The sequence below is a fragment of the Diachasmimorpha longicaudata genome, chromosome 10 (assembly GCF_034640455.1).
Source record: "Diachasmimorpha longicaudata isolate KC_UGA_2023 chromosome 10, iyDiaLong2, whole genome shotgun sequence".
Classification (NCBI taxonomy): Eukaryota; Metazoa; Arthropoda; class Insecta; order Hymenoptera; family Braconidae; genus Diachasmimorpha; species Diachasmimorpha longicaudata.
This window is the reverse complement of record NC_087234.1, coordinates 2707522-2731726: the sequence shown is the minus strand read 5'-3', so window position 1 is coordinate 2731726 and position 24205 is coordinate 2707522. Positions and strand designations below refer to the sequence as shown.

Genomic DNA, 24205 nt, shown 5'->3' with positions numbered 1-24205 from the left:
AAGAAAAAATTATTTACACCAAATGCGCATTTATTTCAGAGCAATTTTTTCTTTTTTATTATTTTATTCCCCAATCAAATTCTTACTGGGCGTATTTCGGTGAAAAAAATTATCAAATTTCTGATTTCACTGAACATTCAAAGTGATTTTATACTGAATATTCATAATAAGTTAGAAATTTAAATAACCTAAAGAAACCGGAATTTTCAGGACTTTGGTGAAAGAAAAATCGAAAAATTAAAAATTGTTATAGTGATTTCCAGAACATGATATATTGAAGAATGATTTAGTCATAAAATTGGCCAAAAAAATTATGCCATTCGCGGAAAACACCCAAAGAAATAAAACACACCATAAATTTTTTGAAAGCAAATGCCCAATAAAAATCAGCATAAAAATTAATCAATTTCACACACTTCGTTTAGTTTTTTTGTATTTTTTCCACCACAAACTCCCGAATTTTACAGCTGCAAAAGTGAAAAAATAATCGTATACTCAGAGGTTTTATTGAAAAAGGTAGTTCTCTATATCAAAATCATTCGTTTCCAGCGAAAATTCATTTTTATCCTTTATTCTACACGAACGTGTATTTTATATCACTCTTGAATCCTGCAATTGAAATTCCAATCGTAATCCTGACTCTATCAAAAATAATAAAACCCACGATAACGATGGATCGATTTCGTAAACTTGTTACCCCCGAGATTACCCTGGATTTCATTGCATCATCCTCATTAAAAGTAATGAGGCAGAATAAAATGAAAAAGAGTAAAAAAATGATAAACCGATTAACTACTGTTGTCGGGCAAGAGAACTACGTCAATCCCCCTGACTCATGCTACCCTTCTCCTCCTTCTCCCCCCGACCCTTCAGAGAATAGTAAGGGATGGGGATGTGCCACGTTGATATTGCATTATCGATAAATAATAATCCAGTATGATCGTGGATGGAGGATGAAAATCTTCGGTCCTCAGTGAGGATCGATGTAGAAAGTCTGACGGCCTCGAAACACGAATCGAAACATAATGCGAAGGTCATTATCTGTTCCTTCTTATTTAATATCTCATTATCTTAAGAACAGCCTTTTTTTCCATTCAGCCATTCTTTTTATAATTCCACGTCTTATTGGAGTACTCGTCATTTAGGATGATAGACTCATTGTTGTGATTTTATAAATGACCGAAGAGTGTCATTTACATTCACAAATTAAGAAACAGAAACCTGTCAACACGTTGTAAAATATTGAACAATATTAAAATTCGTGGTTAGGAAATTAGTACGGGGACGCTGTCGCCAGGTGGTGCACTAGGCAAACACAAAACACAAATGGAAACATAATGCGAAGGTTATTATCTGCTCCTTCACATTTAATATCTCATTATCCTAAGAACAGCCTTTTTTTCCATTCAGCCAATCTTTTCATAATTCCGCGTCTTATTGGAGTACTCGTCATTTGCGATGATAGACTCATTGTTGTGATTTTATAAATGACCGAAGAGTGTCATTTACATTCACAAATTAAGAAACAGAAACCTGTCAACACGTTGTAAACTATTGAACAATATTAAAATTGGTGGTTAGGAAGTTAGTTCAGGGACGCTGTCACCAGGTGGCGCAGTAGACGAAGACATTGCAGAATAGATTCCATAGATATTTTTCTCGCTTCAACCTTTCACTGGTGATTGATCTTAATTTATCGACATCACACTATAACCCCTCTATCAATTCATTCTGTATACAAAATATTATACAATCAGTCATCAACTCCTGTATCGTGAATCATCCAAGAAATTCTCGAAGCATTCATCCTGAACAGCCATCAATTGATTCTCTCGAATCGACAGCTGCATGAAAAAGGTGAAATACACACGTTCCTCGAAATTCGATCATCGCCTTCAGAGCACAATTGCCCACTAGCACGAGCTCACCCTCTTTTTTTCCGGCAACCTCATGCCCTCCACCCTCTCCTGCCCCTCACTCCAAGGGGTCCACACTTAGAGAGATATCTACCAGTTTGATCTCGTAAAATTGTGTCTGTCATGACAACCTTTACCCCCTGTACACACTCACATGTACAACATCAGTCGATATCCAGCTTCTCATCCCTTGCATACGTCTCCCTCCGTCCACTTCCTCTTTGCTTATTCACAATGGGCTGACTTTTGCGTTTTTAGTCACGTACCTATGCACGATGACGACGGGCTCGCGTGACTTGCGTTCTCATTTTTTATTATTACGGAAGACATGCCTCAGTCTTATTTCTTCATCTGGAGAAAAAAAAAATGTAAACATATTTAGGAGTTTTGGGTTTACTTCAATTTATTTCAATAGCTTGATTGATTGTTTTTCGATTTAAATTTTATAGATTTAAATTTTACGCACGATGTCTGCAAAAAAATGTCGGAGTTTCGTACTTTGCAGTATCGAAGTGGCATTTCGCCCTTTTGCTAACATTAAAAAATAACTGAATAAATTAAACATTTGTCTGAGGTTCCGATGCACTAAATTTTCATTTTCCGACTATTTTTTTCCAATGTTTCTCTTCACTATTCGATGCTTTCGTTTGTTAAAATTATTCCGTACTGTGTGACAATGAAATTGTAAAGGAAATAGTTCCAGATTGATCAATTGATTATTTTTGATAATTACAGAAGACATGCTTCAATTTTATTCCTTTATCTGAGGGAAAAAATGTAAACATATTTAGGACTTTTGGCTTAACTTCAATTTATTTCAATAGTTTGATTGATTGTTCGAAAGAAATTTCACAGTTTCACACAGCTTTTGCTGACATTAAAAAACATCTGATAAAATTGAACATTTGATTTTTTTTCAAAAGTCCTCGCTATTCCATCCCTCCATTTTATTGAAGTTTACATTTCGAACTGTATTAAAAATTAATTTTCCGTTGAATTGAATAAATCTTTATAAGATTGATATTTCTTTTATTCTCGTGCTTCCACTTGAGATCCGAAAAACCCTTTTATGGGTGGAAATTCTCAGAAGTTGGTCATCTCCACATAAACCACTGGCACCAGCCAATTTATTTAGCCTGAAAATTCATTGCAGATAATTTCTCAAAAGCTCTTCCTTAACCACAAATCCTTGCGCCAAAATCCGTCTCAGATAAGTCTCCTCGCATTATTTCTGTGTTCACATTTATTCTACTTTTCCAGTCTCCTCTTTTATTTTACCCCACATCCCCCCCCCAAGTTAATCGTATATTTTGTAAATCCTTCACACGAACTGGAATAGTGAGAGTGGAAAATTTCTGGTGAAATGTTGCACGAGAAGGAAAAGCTAAGCGGTGACGTGGGTTGAGCTTTCAGGTTAAAGATTCAGTTGCACAATTCATAATTCATGAGACTGACTCTTTCCTCGGCACTGGGTGACGATATACGTTCCTCCTTTTCCTGGTGAAATATGTAGAGTGAGTAATATTTCTTGGGTTGTTTTATTCATCCCGGAACATTCAATTGAACCCCCTGCAGTATGAGCCACGTCACCGGGTTGCAGCTCTACGTCTCAGGTGATGATAGTACTTGTCATCTGTTTCAAGTTTGAAGAAGTTCGGAGAAGACAAGGATTTTTGACATTCGGGAGGACCTCTCCGAGGAAGTTTTACGGTTCTATCGAGATATGAATTGGTTGGAGATATTGTTCGAGTTCTTACTGTTGACGATGGGGTTGTTGGAGACAGAATGTCATCCCTTTTGTCCAGGAATATTCTACGAGTTTTGAATTCCTTGAATTGTTGTGCTCGAAGGCCTGGGGAATGAGTGTTACTTTGATTTATTACAAAAAACTATTAGATTTTAATTGGAAGCCAGGTTAATAAATGAATAGACGTTTAAGTAAGAGTAATTTAATTATATTTTACTAGTGTTCACACTTCGAGAGTCATCGCCATCATGGTTTCTTTCTTTCCATAAACAGAGATTCGTTTATATTATTTAATAAACATTAGGATAGAATAGAATAGATAAAAATTAGTGTGTGGAAATTTTAGGGCTGGGAATTTCTTTATCGGCTTAGGAAACCTTCTATATCGACCTCGGAAAAATTCAAAGTCTAATAGGCGACGAGAAGATGGAGGATAAATGGCTGATGCAACAGGTGTCATGGCGGAGTCCAACGCCGATAATGATCGGATATATTCGGCGCTCATCGTTAACCAATCATAATGAGTTAATCAAAAATTGCTGTGGTACAGTAAAAATCAATAAGGGTTCATTAAAATAAACTTATCTGGACAGAAATTTTTTAAGTCGTTTGTTTGGAGAAAGGGAGAGTAGAGAGAACTTTTTCGAAAATATTTTCTAAAACCAAATTCAAAACATTTTAAGAAGAAATTCCGAGGAGCTTTAAGGGCTCGCCAGAGAGACCTTACAATAATCATTCGATGATTCTTTTCTTGATTTCCGGAAGAGCTTTGGCAGAGTAATTTTTCTACGACACAAGCTACTCCCCATCATTCAATTTTTAATTTTTTCACCTGGGGGACTGTTTAAAAATTATTTACAACAAAACCAGGAAATTAACACAGCTTTGTCACGGAGTCCTGACCTATTTTTCTCCTCACGTTATTATCACTCAAATGTTCCAATAAATTTCTCCTCCTGACACGTCTCCTCGAATATTTCATTCCCCTCATTTCACATCCATCAACCTTCTTCATTTCTAATCGATCCAATGAATAGTTTACCCTATTTATAGCTATGGTTTATAAGTTGAATTACGTCATTGGCTTGCAATTATCCTCCATTCAACATTTCTCCAGTCATCTAGAATAATTAATAATTCACCTTGCTTACTTCACTGACTTGCCCAGAATTAACCCACCCCTCACCCCCTCCTCACCCTACAATTTCCAATTAAATACACCAATTGAGGACCTGAAACAGCTTCGAGTTAACCAACCAGCTTGAAAGCATCAAAAGCACGGGTGGTTACATGGGTGCCGTCTGATAAGGTTTGAGCTTCACTAACTATATCACAGAGGTCCTACATATCCATAATTTTCCCACACTCTGACCCCTTTAACCATTTCCCTTACCCTTCTTCACCACTTGGCTCCCTTGAATCGATTATTGCGGTATGCCCATCGGCCAGGCATGTGTTGTACAGTACACGTGGGAGTTGGACTATCTGGACTTTCATATTTATCGAAAATGCACTACAATGCGCAAAGTAATATAATAAATGATCAACAAATCTACGATACAATCCGTATTAAATATTAACTTGACAATTTTTGGTTCAGTTTTGTTGTTGAATTGTTCGTGGGAATTGAAATATCTGGACTTTGATATTTGTTGAAAATGTACTACCATGCGCACAGTAATTATTAATAAATCTTCGGACGCGCATTAAGGTTGTTGTTGTCTATAATATTTACTTGACAATTTTTATTTAAATTTTGTTGGCAAATTGTTCGTGGGAATTGGGATCTGTAAATTCTGTAACTCTTCACCTGTTTAAATGAAGTGTCATGAGTTCGAATTTTTTTTAATCAACGAGTCCATCGTTTTTTACGTAAAAATTGGTTGAGAAGAAGCTGAATTGTTGAAAATTGACAAAAAATTGATGCAATTTAGCGTTTTGTTTTAGAGGAACAATTACAGAAAATTCATAAATTTATATAATTAACACTAGCTCTAGTGGAAAATATATAGTTTTATTTAAGCCGTTCCGGCCCAATGTAACCAATCAAGTGAGATTGTCTACTGTCAATAAATTGCGTCCCAATTTGGGCCGTTTTAACGTATGTAAACTTTTTAAGGAGACTGTCGCCTTAAGTTGACAATCGCTACTCGAAATATTTGATTTATTGCTGTTTTTTACGACTCGTCAAACCGTATTCTTGTGAAATCGTTGAACTGAAATGAAAACATAGCGCAGGAAAATTCTTATTATATTGTCCGAGACAGTCAAACGTTTCGAGGGACGAGTGAATGCGAAGAAATTGAGAAAAAAGAAATGTCAAATTTTTCGTTCTACTGCACCACGCAGGCAATCAGAGCTGTTTGTTGCCATTGCTCATGGTTTATATTTGTTTAGAACATTTTGACTTTGTCTGTGAAATGTTTAGATCAATATTGAATGCATCATTTTGATGCGCATCGTTGCGAAAACCGCGTAATGATACTTTTTCAGAGGAAAATACGAAAAGAAGAAGCTTTTGGAGGCGAAATGACGTTTGTTTTTTTGCTGCGAGGAACGGAGAAAGCAAATACTTAACAGTAGAATATAAACAAAATCAACGGATCCCGTATTTTTAATAAATAAAACCCACACAACTAATGATTAAGGTCAATAACATAATGAACTTTCCAGTTTTGAGCTTCAGCTTTACTCGTCTTGCTGTGAAAATTAAAAAAAAAATCGAGATCACCTCTTCCCAAAACGTCATGTTATCATACGTCAGATTTCACTACATCAACAATTCCCCTAATTACTACAGTGTCTTCACGCCCAAAAATAAATTTGATAATCTAGTAACGAATTGGAAAAATGACATAACTAACATGTCACTATTGATTACTTTTTGACGATTATCTCCATATCCACCAACCCTATCAAAATTTTTATAATAACCTTTTTTATCGAGCAAACCCCATACTACAATAAATGTCATTACAAAAATTTCGCCACCTCCCTTAGATCCTGAGTTATTCCTCAAAAACTGGACTCACTATTAACTCAATTCATCCTCTTCCACCCTTAGCTCCTAAATTTATCAAAATATTTTTCAACCCGTATAAATATCTAAAATTCCCCAAAGCATTTTAAATCTCCGTCTTTGTGCTTTTTTCCCACCCACTTCAGGGGTTGAAGAACCAAGTGCAATTTTTTTCTCATGGCACAATGGCTTTCATGTACTTTTTCCATCCTCGAATCGTGCAAATGATACTTAATGAAAGTATTCTCTCCTAAGGGTACTCGAAAGTGAAAATAGAGAAAGCAGTAATGAAAAATGAAAAGACAAACGATGAGGTGAGGGGGTGGTCATGAGGGGGTTGAGGTGGGATGGAGGGGGGTTTCGGATAGAGCGATCGATTATGGGTCGCGTGTTTTGGGTACCGGTTTCAACGCATCGAGGTGTGGCCTTGTGGATCGATAACGACGCTCCGACTGAGCCCGACGTTACTCTCGGGACGCCATCGTCGGAATCGTCGGAATCGTCGGTGACTCTCCACGGTGGGTAGTAATCTCGTTCCACAACGCTACCTTTCGAGCTTTATATTCTCGTTTCACTAGGTGGGGGGGCAGGAGAAGGGGGTGAGGGTGAGGATGAGGGCGGAAAAGGGTAAAAATGCTCCAGTGCATCCCACAATATTTTCCCTCTGCTTATTTTTTTTTTTCCGGTCTTTGTGGCTTTTTTATTTTTGTGTAGGAAATGCGTTGGCAGGCACCGATGTCGAGACTTTCGTAATTATAGAGGACAACAAACAGACAGATTTTTTTTTACAAAATTTTATGCAGTTGTGGAGGCTAATTACTGGGTTATTGAAGAATATACAAAAATATATATCTCGTGATGATTTATCTGGGGGAATGGGTTTCTCTTGTACGATGATTGCGTGCGTCATTATGGGTTACGTCATTGCCGGCCTAGTTTCTGGGTAAAATCACTGGTCAGGTTGTGATGGAGTTGGTGAATGTCAGGGCAGATCTGGGGAAGAGAAAACGACCTGAGACAGGACAGACTGACATGTGTTTGAGTAGCTCTCGTATTTTTATTGCTGATTACAAAGTCATTTATCAACTGTCGTACAATTTCTGAATGCGACAGTTCAATTATTCAGGTGGGAATGGAAGATGGAATGAAGTTTGCATCAAGGTTGATTGACGATTGACCAAGGTGGATCGAGCCTAGATTGTCAAGGTTGAAGCAAGCTTGGGTGAAGTTTGAAAATTCAGGGAGTGTCCAGGGCTGGAATTTGCAGCTTCGATCGACCCATCAAAGTACCCGATGATTTTACAGTAATTAATTATCATTGATAATTCCTTGAAGTATTTATTATTTATTTAATGATCAGATGGACCCCCTTTCGGCCTTTACATTTTCTTCCCTTCCCTTCAAAAAAAGCAGAAGGAAAAATAATCTAGTATTAAAGTACATTCGTAACATTGTCCTTACCGATCCCAATTTACTGATAGAAGATACCGTTCAGCGGTTGTATTGCAATAAATTAAATTGCTCCAGACTTTGTCCCTTTGCCGACCGGAGATCCAGGAACTTGTGGGTATTGAAATGTGCTGGCTAGTAAGGAAGTAATCCCTTGAAGTATTTTAGTGGAATATAATCAGGTACTTTGAGGTACATTATTTATGAAGCTAATAATTATATGGACTGGATGGATTCAATCAGTCTTGACAACGAAATTCGACGATGAAATGAAGCTTTATCCTATCCTGGTCCCTCCAGCCTGGAAGACCAAGACTGCTTCAAGATGGGATTGGATTCGAAGGAGCAGATGCGATCCAAGTTGGATCAATATAGGCCTCAACGAGGGAACCAGTATTGCTCCCACCCTGGGACTCCCAGGCTCGATCTCCAATCTTGGACGTACCTTGTTTCCATCGTCAGGGTGGACATTTATCACCTGGATATGGGCTATAACGACCTACACTGCGTCTATCCATAATAAAAAAATCCCGGAAATCGTAGAATGTGAGACGGACCAAATGATTCATGACTAATCACCTCATTATAGAAGAAAAGACGAAGTACGATGTGACGGAACCATTCATATTCATCAGAATTTTTCTCCACTGACCACATACATCATCGTGCGTAGCACAGTAGCACCATAAATTCTCTCTCAACCATTGATCGCTCCTTGATCAATGGTGAATTAATTCTCCCCATGGATGATCGATGACTCCACTAGTCTCAGGCGAAATTCTCATGGAATTTGATATTGTCGACTGGCGATTTTCCATTCGATTTCTTCCATCAGAAATGAAACCACGATAAAACAAATTGAATTCTCTGATCAACTCAGTGATCTTATTATTCACCGAATCAATTTGAACGACAGGAGTTTGGTATCAAATTTCATTTTCTCGTTTCCTATTACCAAGATGGATAATGAAATTCATTTCATTCGAGAGGATCTTGTGAGAGATTACTCCGGGGTTATGAGCGTGTCGTGTTACTCGGGTAAAGTTGATATTACTCTCTATGGAAATATTTGTATTCAATGAACGTTAATGCACGTCTTGTTTTCAAGACTAGTCACCTGGGGGTGAGGGAAAAGGGTTTGACCCCGGGAGGGAAATTCTCAGTGCAGTTGTATCCAGACGGTCTCATTTGAATTTACAATACCTTGACCCAAGACAGTGGGGGATAACATTTTAGGTTGCGTGATATGGTGACGAAGGGAAAGGTCACTTGTTCAGGATTCAGGGATTATTGGTTTTGAATACTAATGGAGTCGAGACCTGATGTTTCATCTCGAGTCAGTCTTCCAATTTTGATTAAAATCGTGGGGTATTTTATTGTTACTTAATGGGAGAATGAAAATGTCGTCATTTGGTTCCATCAAACTTTCATTTGTTGATAGTTAATGATTCTATATTTGTTAAAATCTTGGTGGACTTGACTTTTGTCATTGATTAACTATTAAAGAGTATTCATTTGAACATATTCAACTCTACAATTTGTTAATTGTTGACGAATTCCGGTTGGAATAAATTAATCATTATGTCAGTGCACGTGAATCGCTAATTATGATCCCACACGCACACATACACATGTAAGACGGGAAATTCATGGAGGGTTTCTCGTTTTGTGATGTCAGAGGAATTGTTTAATCCCTCGCTCGTAGGTTTTTTTATCTTTCTTCTACATAATTTATCCATTTTCAACAATTCTCGTAAATGTTTCTTAATAATCAGTCTAATGTAGCATTTTTGTGCAGCATGTCTCTTAATAATTATTCTAATGCAACTTAATTTCGAGATCATTAATCGCAGATGGCGAATAAATATCGCGAAATTTCGTGTTGTCTATCAGATAATTTCAGGATTTTTATTGAAAATTTTTCGGAAAAATTGTCAACAATTTATTTTTGTAATTTACCAGAGTGATGGACTTCCTCTTTCTCCCTGCGTGTCAGTGTATAATAATTTTCTTGCGTGATGTAAATCACAGGGTGGGGGATTATGACAGCGAGGGTAGGGGTTCTCGTTGTGTTTCACCCATTTCTATTAATGAAACTTTTTCATCATCAGCGGGGTTCAATTTCCTATTTATTAACCCGTGGGGTCCATCTAATTTATGTTGTAAATATTTTTTTTATTAACTATTATCACCGTTGGTCTACATTTTATTTAAATTTGGTCTTGAAAGCCAATGAACTTTAGGGTGTGCTCCATAACTCATGTCTTCTGAGAAAAGGCCCGAGTTCCTGCCATTAATTTTCTTTCCGAATGAAATCTTTAGATCGCTTTAATTTGATGTTTAAATATCTTATGCTACATCAACGTATTACGTTCCAAAAAATCTTGAAAAATATTTCTTTCATCGTATTCATTCGAATGCGAACATACGACAAAGATTTCTCCAATTGTTCGTGAGTGAATTAATAACAATAAATCTCCTGTTTGTAAAATGTTGTAAAAATTGAACTCTTTGACATTGTCGAGAATTTATTTTATATTAGAGGCCCCATAATTATTTCTACGTTTAAATGAGTCTGGACTATTTAAATGGACAATTGGACAAACATAGTCAGAATCGTAAAAAAAATCTTATTGCGACGTCATAGAGTCTAGATTTTTAATTCCAAAGTTTCAAATTCAGACAGTAAATGTCAATAAATGAAATAAATTCAGTAAATGTCATTTTATGATCATGGAAATATGGAAACAAGATATTTATTATAGTGAAAACATTTTATTGCTCGTGTTGTGAAGAAACAACAATTTTTTTTGATATAAACAAAATTTCCTCATCAAATTCTCTATCAAGAGCGACATATCTGGGAATCAACTGGAAACTCGAGTGCTGAAGTTCAGAGCAATTACAGTACAGTGGAATTTCTCAAACTTCTGTCCCTTGACATTCCAAAACCCAAGAAGTACGAGAAACTACTCTTAAATTCCATTATTAGACTGAAAATCAACTCCACCATTTCAAGCGTAATATATGTAAAATTCTAAATTTACTCACTCGCATCTTTCAAATTAAAATTATTTCACTTCACAGAGTAAAAATTAATTCTAAAATATTTTTTATTCTTTATGTTACAGTGCGATTACACGAAAGTATACAAGAAGAAAACTGCCACTACCTCGTCTTCGATCTGTAAGTAAATTTTTCAATGGATAAATTTGAATATTCCCACCGCAAGATAGAGAAATTGAAAACCTGAACTCTCCATTCGAAATTCAAATTCACTGAAGTGCATGATAGCGATTGAAAGGAGACTTCTCTGTTTACAAGGATTGAAATTACGTGGTTTTTCCCCTTCTGCATGATTGAGACTCCTCACAAATAAACATCATTCGCTCATTCAATGCTGTCAATATGCTCAACGATGCGGTACGTGAAACATCAAACAGTCAAGGGATCAAAGATTTATTCGGTTGATTCACAAGTTATTGCTCTATCACTCTTTCAATGAAATACTCGGGCGATGTGGTGCACTAGCAAAAACCAATATTTAAGGAAATACTAGAAACGTTTTTTTTCTAGAGACTTTAACATGTCGGTTTGAATGAAAACAGAAGACGAAACTTGTCTTTACAAACAGCCCAGAGATTTCATGATGAGATACAGCTTTCTATCGTTCGAAAGAATATATAGTAACTATCAAATTAAAAAATACCTAAGTAAATAAGTTTTTTAGGAAATAAATAAATTTCTTCAAAAACGTAGGATAAATGCATAACTGAACATAAATTATTTGCATTGCGAAGAACCAATTGATTCCATTCTGAAACCTGAAGTAGAAATAGCACTGCATAGTCAGCCAACTGGAAAATGCAGAGCTCTGACGTCACCCTTTCTCTGAGGTGAATTTGATTGATATTTTGACTGGCCACTTGAACATTTTGCTTGAAGATGAATAATTTCTCAGATGTCAATCTTCTTCAAGTTTGAGAATTGGATTTCAATGACTTCACTCCGAAGAAAAACTGCAGAAAATATCACTAGTATCCCACTCGATGGGAAAAGAAAGACTTTTTCTAAAAATTAAAAGATACATATCAGCGTTTAGCAAACGCAAACGTCAGGAATAGGTGGACAGGAGCAGATGAAAAACAAAGAAAAACATTTGTAACATCGAGGAAATAATCAGAATTAAATTAAATACATCAACTTTTATGATTCAAGATTATAATAAAAAATGTTCATAAAATTCCAGAGTTACTGGCGGCGAACTCTTCGAAGATATTGTCGCCCGAGAATTCTACAGTGAGGCAGACGCCTCTCATTGTATACAACAAATTCTGGAAAGCGTCCATCACTGCCATCACAATGGAATTGTGCACAGAGATCTCAAAGTGAGTATTTTTTTTTTTTCCTCTCCAGTGTCATTTATTACTTGGCAATCTCGAACGCTGGAACTAAAAAAAAAATTGTCAAATCTCATGATGATAACTCATGTCTTCTCTTTCCTTCCATGTGCAATGCAATACGTCAGCCTGAGAATCTTCTACTCGCTAGTAAAGCAAAGGGTGCGGCTGTGAAACTGGCGGATTTTGGATTAGCTATTGAATTGCAGGGTGACGCACAGGCATGGTATGGTGAGTAATCCGATAGAAAAAATTCTCATCCTTTCATGGACGTGGAGATGTGTTACTTCTTCTCAACGAAATAAAATAGAAATCCATTGATGAGGAGTGGTAGGCTATGGCTTCATGAATGCGGAAGAAGTCGAGTAAAGAATTCAATTTCCGATGTTGGAAATGTGAATCCAGGGAAGGAATGATGCTCGAGGTGAAAATATAAGTCATGTTGGAAAGAAGTCAGAAACTCGTCTAGAGAATAAACTAACTTCTACTTCATTTCATCTGATCACTTCTGAGATTGACTCGTTCCATCCAAGAAGAATTATATATGGATTCTTTCTGAATGAAATGAGGAAACTCAATCAGTGGTAAGAAATAAAAAGCAATGATTTCAAGACAAAACGTGAACAACTGGAAAATAAATCCCAAAAAAATAACTTTTGGGTGTTGAAGACCACTCGTTTTGAGAAGAATTCTTCAACAATTCTACGAGAGTACCACTCATCAATAACTTGTATAAAGAACATGCCAATTCTTACTTTGCTTGATGTCATCACTTCTGATCAACTTATTCCAACCCAAAGATATACACTGATCCCCTCTAAATGAAATTGAAAACGAATCCTCTGATTAATAAAAGCAACAGCTTCGTGAATGTAAGTGAAGTCAAGACACGAATCCCATTTCCGAAGTTTGAACTGTAAATCTACAGAAGGAATGCTGTTCTTGTTGGATATATAACTGATGTTGAAAAGAACGGTTTTTAAGCATTCTCTCCGGGGAAAAGTTATCAGAAACTCTGCTGGAGGACAAATTACCTTCAACCGCGTGTCACCTAATTACTTCTGAGATCGATTTATTTAATTTAAAAATCATTATATTTTTATTTATTTTATTCAGAATATTCCTAAAGCAAAATATTTCTTTAGACGTAAGTTTCCTTCTTCTTCTTCTTTGTTATATATTAATTTATTTTGCTCAGAACACTCCTAAAGTGAAATATTTCCTTAGACTCAATTTTTTTTCCTCTCCTTCTTCGTTATATACTAATTTATTTTACTCCAAATACTCCTAAAACAACATATTACCTTATGCTCAGTGGTCAGTCTATCAATTCGATTTTTTTGTCATCAGGTTTTGCCGGTACGCCCGGGTATCTAAGCCCCGAGGTACTCAAAAAGGAGCCGTACGGAAAGCCAGTTGATATATGGGCGTGTGGTGTTATTCTCTACATTCTTCTCGTCGGTTATCCACCGTTCTGGGACGAGGATCAACATCGGTTATACAGTCAAATCAAAGCTGGAGCGTACGACGTAAGTTTAAAATTTCAATGCATCCTAGCAATGTCGGCAAGACAAACAAAGGAAGCGATGCCCCAACCATTTGCACATTAGAAGAATCTGATAGTACATTATGCACCAAGGGTGGAAAATAGTATTTTGTGTATCAAGGACGAAAATTTATGTTTATTAGTTCGAGATAAACGTGTTATTTTTCAACACTAAGAGAAAAGTTTATTTTTCGCTTGACTTTACGGTCGAGGACGTGATTTTCCACTCAAGGACGCAAACTGATCATTTTCCTCCCGCTCGTTAGAGAAAAATGTACGAACTTTCTGTGCAAATATCTTGCGAAAGAGATTTTTGACACTCGGGGGACTTATGCCCTGAAACGAAGGGTTTGGGTGACGTTTTTCTTCCGATTATCGGGACAGAAATGAAAGAATAATTCGGGTATCGGTAATCCTTTAAATTATTAGTAAATTATTGTTAAAAGTTGGTTGTGAGTTTAGACCGTCAAGAGGTACTTAACGAAATATGGGATTAGATATATGTTATGTTCTTTCGTATCAAAATAGAATTTAATTGTTTTGAGGTTTCCTTCCCTCATTTTAAGAATGTTAATAGTCAAAAATATGGAATAGATTATAATCTTCATTCGATCGAATCACGCGGTTCGTGTTCGGAATCTCCAGCGTCAATGATCGACGTCTACACTTTGACCATATATTCGGAATCATCAATAGATTATTTAATTAGGACTAATGAAAAGCATTGAGTTTCATAAAAAAATAATCCATTAATTTTACTGTGTCTTTTCCTCCTGCAATTTTCTCGTCCAAGTTTCTCTCCTTTGATCGATTATGGCACACAATAATCTCTCTATAATGTTCATTTAAATATAATCATAGTAATTATTCTAAATACTCCTTGATCCTTGTAATAATTACAGAACAATCGCGGTAAAACAATTGTAGAGTAATTGGAACTAGTGACGGAATTTGACGTGCAAAGTGTATGGAGAACTATGTCCTCTGTCAAAGGAGTAATTTCATGTTCAAATTTACTATTTTACAGTATCCAAGCCCTGAATGGGATACTGTTACACCAGAAGCTAGAAACCTCATCAATCAGATGTTAACAGTTAACCCGACCAGGCGCATAACCGCCAGTGAAGCACTCAGGCACCCATGGATCTGCGTAAGTATCTTCCTCAATTGTTACGACCATTTATGACACCGAGACAATTTAAAATGTCAACTTTATTAAATCATTGCTCTGGTGTTTTATTATTGCAGCAACGTGAGCGTGTGGCGTCTGTTGTGCACAGGCAAGAGACTGTCGACTGCTTGAAGAAGTTCAACGCAAGGCGCAAATTAAAAGTGAGTACAGTCATTAATTGTATTTTTCATTGGATTCATTGGGTGTAGAGTAGTTTCTATTTATAAATTCAATAGTATTTTACAAGTTTGGAGCAATATAGGCTGTATTTTTGGAATAATTAATAAGTATTCGAGCCTCAACTGATGGAAAACGTTAATTTCCCCAAAGAAATTTCATTTGAACCCAATTATTATTGGGTTGAAAATTTTAAAAGAAAGTAATTCCATAATGATCATCAGTTATAACTTGTCTGTGGTAGATTTGATTGGATGGAATAGAAATTCTCTAGAATTTAATTTCCTCATTTATTGGAAAAACCAGAGTATTTGGCTTCTTTGTCAATCAAAAGCTTTTTTTTTTGGAAATTCTTTGATGTAATTTTCATTTGTGCACTTTCCACTATTATTCGTTAGTAGTGTCATAAATCTCGTTTGGAAGAACTAAGTCATTCTGTCAGTGTATTTATTATGACGCATTGCCCCTATATGTGGAACGGAATCAATGAGTTTGACGAGCAATTGATGTTTTCGTAAAAATTTAGGAACAACCACTGGCCATTATTTTTTATAGACATATGGGGGTCAGAATAAGTGTATATTTTCATCATGATACCTTCCGAATTTATGTTGATTATGGCGGATCGAGTACCCACTAAATAATCGAGAAACTGGGTCAACGGTGGAGTGACAACTGGACTTGTCGGCTTATTGGGTCTTAGGTGATTGATTTTGTTTGACATTCGTGGGGGAATGGACACTTGTCGATAAGGGGCAGGTGCTACAATTTCAATGTGAAGAGAGTTTCCCAGATGATCAATAATAATTATCTAGACCGTAGATATGATCAGGAATCATTATCAACAACAATTACCCGATCTCATGCGGGTTGTTTTGAATATCGATTTTTCCATTCGAGTATTTTCTCGAGGTGTCTTTTCCTATAATAGAGAAGCATTACAATGCATTTGCTCATAGGAGAAAGTAGATAACATTATTTCTGCAAAAAAAAATTTTTTTGTTTAGCAATTACATCGGTATCATCCCGAAAAGTTGATGATCAGATCTCCTGCGATTTTCTGAACTTTTGTTGTGGATTTTGTCAGTGAAAAACATAAATCAACAACCGATGGTCGATAGTAGCAGAGGAGCGATCAGCATTGATGAGTTAACTGAGTTTAATTTCAGCTATGAGAGCACTTTGAAAAGTCATTAAAGTCATCCACGAAGTTTTCATCGTATGCTACTGCAGTTTACAAGTCAACTATGCATGGTTATGCGAAAATTTAACACGGTTACACAATTTATGGATGTGGAGGAGGCGAGGGATGGGTTGGGGACATTCCTCGTGAATTTCAATCAGCCCCAACTCTTCATCACCTTCTACTGACAAGAAAAGCCGGATGATAATACCTCAGCAAATTTAATCTATCCAATATAAAATTGAAATTTTTTTAGTATAACAATCAATATAATCCAAACATATAAAGCAATTAACTATTAAAATTACAGTTCAGTAGCAAAGTGGCAAATCGAGATAAGTTAGATAAATTATGTTTGAGTTGAGTTTTTGAGCAATATCTCCGAATCTAAGGGAGATAGCGAAAATATTGTTATGACATTTGTTGTCGTACTTAATTTGCTCGACAAAAAAGGTTCCAATAAAAATTTTGCTATTTCCACTAGAATCCGAGATATCCATCAAAAACTAGTTAATAGATAAAGGGACTTCTCTCGTTTTACCACTTCGTTATAAAATTTTCTGTTTAGGTTTTCATGAACAATTAAATTCGAATGGTTTTTGTTATTCAAAGGGGGTAAAAAACCCTGAATTGAAGAAAGGATGTACGATTTTTATTAATTATCTTTGGCCGTGTGGGAAACTCGCTCGCAATTTGGGTGCGAATGGTACATTTAGACAAATGCAGGAAAATTCAGAAAAATAATTTATTTGGGAAATTCAGGAAAATAATACATTGGAAATGCATAAAACACTTTATTTGATTTTGGTTTCTTCTTTCAAGAATATATTTACTCGCAAACAATTCATTAGGATCAATCGATTTGAATTCACTGAAACAAATAGAGTCGGACAGGTCAGGATACGCCGAACATCGCAGCCTATTACATAGTCAAAAACACGAAGATATTTGATTCTTGAAAGTTACAATTCGTGTACATAATTGTCACAGATGAATCATAATTTTTGGATTATTTACATTTATATCCACTCGTTAAATTTTACAACTCCACATAAATTCATTTCTACTGCTGTAACACTTCACTACTGAACCAAATGTCCACCTCGAGTAACATATGCAGTTACCGGCGAAGTTATCACACCAAAGACCTCGTTCGTAATAATATTAGGTCGCGTGTGGTTAGTATTGGTGAGACGAAGGAACATAAATCACTCATTACCATGAATTATCGGCGAACAACGAGGACTGTTTGCACGAAATAATCAAGCCTGTTTCACGAATTGCAGTATTAATTAACTGCACGACGAGAAAAATTCGGTAGAATTTACCGTCCGGTAATTTTTTCTTCCAGAAAAATTTGATCCTAATGAATAGTGTGTCAGTAAATATATTCTTGAAAATAGAAGCAAAAATCAAAGGAAATGTTATATGCGGTTCAAAGGAATTATTTTCCCGGAAGGGAAAATTACCATTTCCCCTAGGGAAATTGGCGTCTGTCTGATAAAAGTTACTAGACCAGTTGAAAATAATTGCCTATCAGTTGGGTAAGTTTGGTCGCAAAAATTAGACTTGAGAGCTCTAATTTTTTTATTTATTTTGCGTTAATTTTTCGTAATAATTAGAGCCCTGAAGTCTAATTTTTGCGATAAAAATTAATCCACTGATCGGCCATTTTCACAACAAATTAAAGCTCTCAAACTTAATTTGTGCGACAGAAGTACCTTTTGTCCTATGGTTCACCCACTGGAAGTCTAAAATTATTCCAAAATTTCTCTCTGTACGTTCCATAAAAATTCTTGCATACCATTCCCGTGATTCCCGTACTAGTTAGTCAAATTTGTTGACTTAATGAAACATTTACCCATCAATACACTAATTTTTACTGGGAAAATTTTATTTGGGAAAATTACTCTCCATTCAGTGTCCAAATAAAAAAAAAAGGTTTTCAAAAGTTGAGGTATTTTTTATATTTTTTTGAAAAAAAAATGAGAGACTTCGTTTTATGCAATGACGCCCTTAATTATCGCATTGTTATCTGTTCGAGTCGACGTTACTGGGGTTACACATACGGCCCTGTTGGTGATGGCTAATGGTCATTGCGATTATCGTCAGTATGATTCGGATCGTCGATCGATCAAGACGTACCCGGCCCGTTACTCAATCGATGTCTATTAATTCCTCAGACGTATCAAATGTATTTTTGGATATTTTAGCAGTAGTTTGTGGTTGCTTATGTCGAAGTTATTTTTTAATTCTAATTCGGGATGTGGTTACTGCTGTTGTTATAATCCATTTTCTGCGTGCTGTCGTCATTGCACGAGAAACGATGGCATGAGGCCGTGTATAAGAATTGAGCATTGCATGCAGGAATCGCCTATCGTTTCGGAGGTAGTTGATAACGTAATTATGCATTTTACCTCCACCCACTTGAGAATTATGAATTAGCAAATTCCTGACGAAAAGAAATTACCAGGAAAACCATAGAAATGTCTAAGCGGGAGCCGAACCCAGAACCTCCAGATTAATGAACAAAATTGTTGTCAATAAATTGATGGTGGGGTAATACAGCATAATTATCGTACCCTTAGAATATAAATGTAGGAATTAAGTAAAAAGGAGACGATTATTGTCGGACAAATCTAGGAGTTTATTATGTTACCAAAGAACTCCACGTGCTGGACTCCTCAACTACTCCTGGGCGAGTGTCTCCACATTCCTCCATACCTCTATCTTCATACCCTGGCCCTATAGTTCTCTCTCTCTCTCTCTCTCTCTCACGCATTCATTTTCTATCCACTAAATACACGTGTACACCTCATGTCCATTTAAACTGCCCAGAACCCCAAGATGTCCCTTGTTTATTTCTTCTACGTCTACATCGTCTACATTTGGGCAATCGGGAGTTGCCGACATAACAATTACTTGACCCTTGATTATCTGACCCTCTGAGTCGGCCCTTATTACAGTTCAATCCGAAACACTGCGCCCATTCCTTCCAGAAGGTTGAAGGGAGTAACAGGGCAGATCAATCGAGGTAGCAAGAACGAACTCGCAGGTCGTTGAAGGGAGTAACAGGAGAGATCAATCGAGGTATCAAGAACGACCTCGACTAAGGTCTTCAGATTGTTTTGTTGAACTCTCGATTGACCTCCACGATTGACCTCTATGGTTAACCTCTACGCTGAACCTTTACGATTGACCTCTACAATTTATCTCCATGATTAACCTCTACGCTGAACCTTTACGATTGACCTGTACAATTGATCTCTATGATTACCCTTTGCGATTAACCTTTACAATTGACCTTCACGATTAACCTTTACGATTTACCTCCACAATTGACCCCTAGGGTCATCTCTCCTTTTGACCTTTAGGAACGTTCCACTCTTCAGTGGCCATATGACTTACCATCAGCGTCAAATTTTCAATCCCATTATTTTCTAAGGCGAAATAACAATTTGTATTGTCCAAAATAATCATTTTCCCCTATAAAATAATCGGATTGAAATTTTTACGCTGATGGTAATTTACATAGCTAGTTAAGCAAATTTACATGACTTTTCACTTTATGCCCAAAAATTAGTAAAGGAGAAGGCATTTCTCTCAGCATGTGGCGGAAAACAACAATTAATTCTAATCATTCTTAATTTTTCTGTCAACAGGGCGCTATATTAACAACCATGTTAGCAACGAGGAACTTTTCCAGTAAGTATGATGCACAGGGTAAGTACCTCCGGCCCTCTTCAGCGCTACATGGACCTCGACGAATCGTACATTGTTAACTTACCTCTCCCTCTGTTCCTCTCATCACTACCTCATCAATGTTGCATCTTCACTTCATTTGATTAGAGCATCACCATTGAAAGAAAACGTGACACTTCCTGATGTCTCTGTTTATCAACGAATTTTGTATTTATACAATTTCACTCTTCCCTCGAGTATTTACACACCCCTGGTTGTTATTGTCATTTGTTCACTCGGTGCAGCAGTGATCATTCGATTATTTATAACAGGCCGTCTGTCGATCAGTCGAGAAGTGGTAAAATGATAAAACAATCGTGAATCTGAGACAGAGATTATTGCTTCTGGAATTACATGTGTTTGAGAAAATAAGTTGAATTGAGTCGCAGACTTGTGTGAATATTTATAAAAGTGGATAAATTAAGTAAAATCAGGGATTTAGGGAGTAAAATTTACGAGAATTGGGAAGAAATAAAATTTTTAAGAAATATTTGTTAAAATATTATCAATTAATTCCTGGATTTCATTAAATTTATTGATTACTTCAGGAATTTTTTAAGGGAACATTGCAATTAGTTTCTGGAATTGTCGTCCAAAGATCTTGAAAAAAATTGCCTTCTGCAAATCTGACACCAAGAAGAGATTCGACAGAATTTTACTGAGATGTTTGGAAGAATCTTCAGAAGATTTCTGAAAGATTTTCCAAACATCCACATTTTTCTACGCTAAACTCAACTCCAGGAAAAATATCTCAAATGTTTAGATATCGTTAAATTAAAATATACGACTGACACTCATGTTGACGCTTTCTGATTGTCCATCACGGCGATCATCATGATAAAATTTTCAAGACCCTGATGTACTTGTCACGTGATGACAGGTTCTCAGGGTTATCTCTGTCACATGTTGTATTACGGATCAGTGAAATGTCCTGTCACATTTTCACGTCTCTGCTCTGGAGCGATTATTCATTAAAAATAATATTTTATCACTTTCTCCACTGGGATGGATTTAAGATCCGGGACATACTGCACACCGGTGAGATGGCAACTTTTACTTATCCCGCAAGGACTGTCGCACGTTCTCTTCTTGATGTAAATGTCCACCAATAACATTCGAATACATGAAATGCAGCAGTAAAAACGAGCGTCGGAATTTCAAGCACGTCTTGTACATTTCTTTCAGACACTCAAAACGTTTGAATAAAATGAAAATTTGTCGGAATGTCAGACGAACAGATGCCTGAATACCTGAATTTACGTTTGACATTGAAAAAAGTATCATCTTATTCAGATGGATTTTTGCAATTTGAAAAATGTGTGCAAAGGGTGTGGGAAATTGAGACATTGGTTTTTCCTGTGTTCTCAAATTTGATTTTTGAGTTTTGATGCAGACGGAAATGATAGACCAAACAAAAGTCTCATTGTCCTTTTTTATTTAATTAGTTATTTGATATAAATTGAGAAAAAAAATCTTCTACTCAAGTAGAGCTTTATCGCACCTGAAACCACTCAAACCCCAAAGAAAAACTGTCCATTCGGCTATGATTTTCTCGGAAAAACCCGCTTCACAGTTCATACAACAAATCAGAAACAGTTTTTAGGGCGCAATATTAATTCCAGTTTCCGGAACTTTTTTCAAGACTACTTCATTTGAAAAATATGTCTTTCTTTCACTGAAATGATTTTATATTTATGAATTGAAAAATTAGAGCTTTCGTGTGGTAAAATATAGTGCAGCTTAATATATAACAATAAATGTTACTATGGTACTTGATAAGAATTACTATGAACGAGCGGATGAAAACACTTTTACTATATTCCCATAGTAATCTCTATCATGGTCATAGTATTACTATTCAAGTCTTTCCATGAAGTCATGAAAAAATGTCAATGGATTACGTCGTTTCCAGAGAAATTATTGGGCCTTACCTCACGGTATCATTTCGTTAGATTTTTTACTGGTAAAATTCAAGTCAGAAATTGAACATATTTTGTTTACTATTTTTATCAAATCCACATAGAACTGTGTAACTTCCAGTTGAGTTGAAAAACCGCTAGAATTTTCTCATAAAACTCAAATTGTTTAGAAGTTCACCAGAGATTCAAGAGAATTTGGTCGAGAGAATTTGGAACTTCAAAATTTCCTTTTAATTTCCTTCATACATCTAATCTATAAGGACTTCTCTTAATGAGTTCTTAAGGATGAATTATTTAACAACATTTACTGTTCTATTCCATTTTTACAGTGATTTTTCTCTTTTGATAAAAATGAAATAAAGCAAAATTTTTTTGATTTGAGTAGATTTTCCTTTCGGTTCGTTGGAGTAGATGAGTTTCTATCATTATTTTTTTTATATTTTTCAACGTCCGCAAACTAGACGGGAATTGATGAAAAACTTCATTACACGGGAAAATCGGAAGTGCATGGGAATTGCGTCCCCACATAAAATTTCCAATATCCAGAAATTACCTGTTATACGAAATTGCCCATTACGATTACATCGGAATTACATTTCCGGTGGCTGTGTCCGGGGAAAATGGTTTGGTCGTGGATCTACAATAATGAGCGTCTAAATTTCAAGAAAATTTCGGAAAAGCATAAACTATTGTGCTAGGACGGAGACAATGTCAATATGCCATTGCCATCGATGAAAATTGAATTGAGGTCTCAATCTCCGGTGAGCTAAAAAAAACATCTGGGCTGAATCGATTTATAAGTGAAGTTAATTCTTTCTGTTGTGGGATTTGAGTTTAGTTTCATTTGTATGCTTAATTGATAGATAAAAAAAACTTTGAACTTAAGGCGCATGAAAAACCTCCTCATGTGTCAAAAAATAAAGGGAAAGGATCTCAGTGCATAGGAAAATACACCAAAAACAATAAAAACATCTCCAGTTCTTTTATTTTCTCGATGTAAATATGGTTAACATTTTATCAAACACTAGAATTTTATCGTTTATTGTTGTTTTTATTCGTTGCTATTTCCTTGATATTTTATACCGGACTGCGTATGCAACGCATATTTACCTGTGACGATATTTTCTATTGAGTATTCACGTGTTTGCTCGAATTATTGAGTAGTGAAATGATAGAACGAGATTAATCAATTTTCAAATCTGATGGAACGAAAAAAAATTTCCTCAACGATTGTACACATGCTCGTCTACTCCATAAAATAATCTATAATTCCTGATAAGATTTTTAAATTAAAATTATCTTTAAAATTACATCCTCTGTAAAAAATAAAAATATCGATTTCAAAATTGAAGACTTCTCTACAGAAATAACATTTGACATATTCAGTTGAATTTTCTTTGGAGCCTGAATATAATCTCTCATAAATAATTCGAATAAAGCAACTGACAGTATCTGCTGCTGAGAATTTTATAGAAAAAAAAATTGTAATTCACCAGCTTAAAAATATTTTTCTCGTTTTATCAGTTGAATTACGGAGGCAGAAAACACTATAGAGAATCCTTCCCCATCTGAAGTGGACTACCATTAAGTATCCGCCCATTAACTACCGGCTTTCATGGATTTTCTCGCGTTTCAGTTTTTTTTCGCGCTGACATCTCTGAAATTTTCGTGACACTCTGACTTTAAAAATTAAAATGATGAGAGGGAGGAGAATGAGCATTTTTCGTCCTAGGGAGAAAAGTGAATCTTCAATCGTTGGAAGGTCATTAGAAATAGTAAAAATATTATTTTTTAACACACCTGTACGAAAACTCTGTATACGAAAAAACGTTTTGGATAAAAATTAGATCTCTAGAGGGCGAAACGTGGGATGAAATGTCAATCAACCACTTTTTATGCCAAGTTTTGTTGAAACAATTGCACTTGAGAGCGTAATT

The 24205-nt window shown here is 35.9% G+C and overlaps 1 protein-coding gene across 25 annotated transcripts in view; it reads left to right on the top strand.

Moving 5' to 3' along the window:
• The window catches only part of Camkii (Calcium/calmodulin-dependent protein kinase II), a 114544-nt gene that overhangs the window by 52534 nt on the left and 37805 nt on the right, over positions 1-24205 (top strand). For 17 of the 25 annotated variants that reach the window (XM_064128696.1, XM_064128694.1, XM_064128693.1 and 14 more), the window contains 7 exons: positions 11263-11317; positions 12381-12519; positions 12660-12762; positions 13882-14060; positions 15105-15227; positions 15326-15409; positions 20271-20331. In XM_064128696.1, the coding sequence (XP_063984766.1) occupies positions 11263-11317; positions 12381-12519; positions 12660-12762; positions 13882-14060; positions 15105-15227; positions 15326-15409; positions 20271-20331 (744 nt within the window). The remainder of the gene's footprint in view (positions 1-11262; positions 11318-12380; positions 12520-12659; positions 12763-13881; positions 14061-15104; positions 15228-15325; positions 15410-20270; positions 20332-24205) is intronic. The other 8 variants (XM_064128709.1, XM_064128697.1, XM_064128700.1 and 5 more) reach the window with 1 other exon arrangement.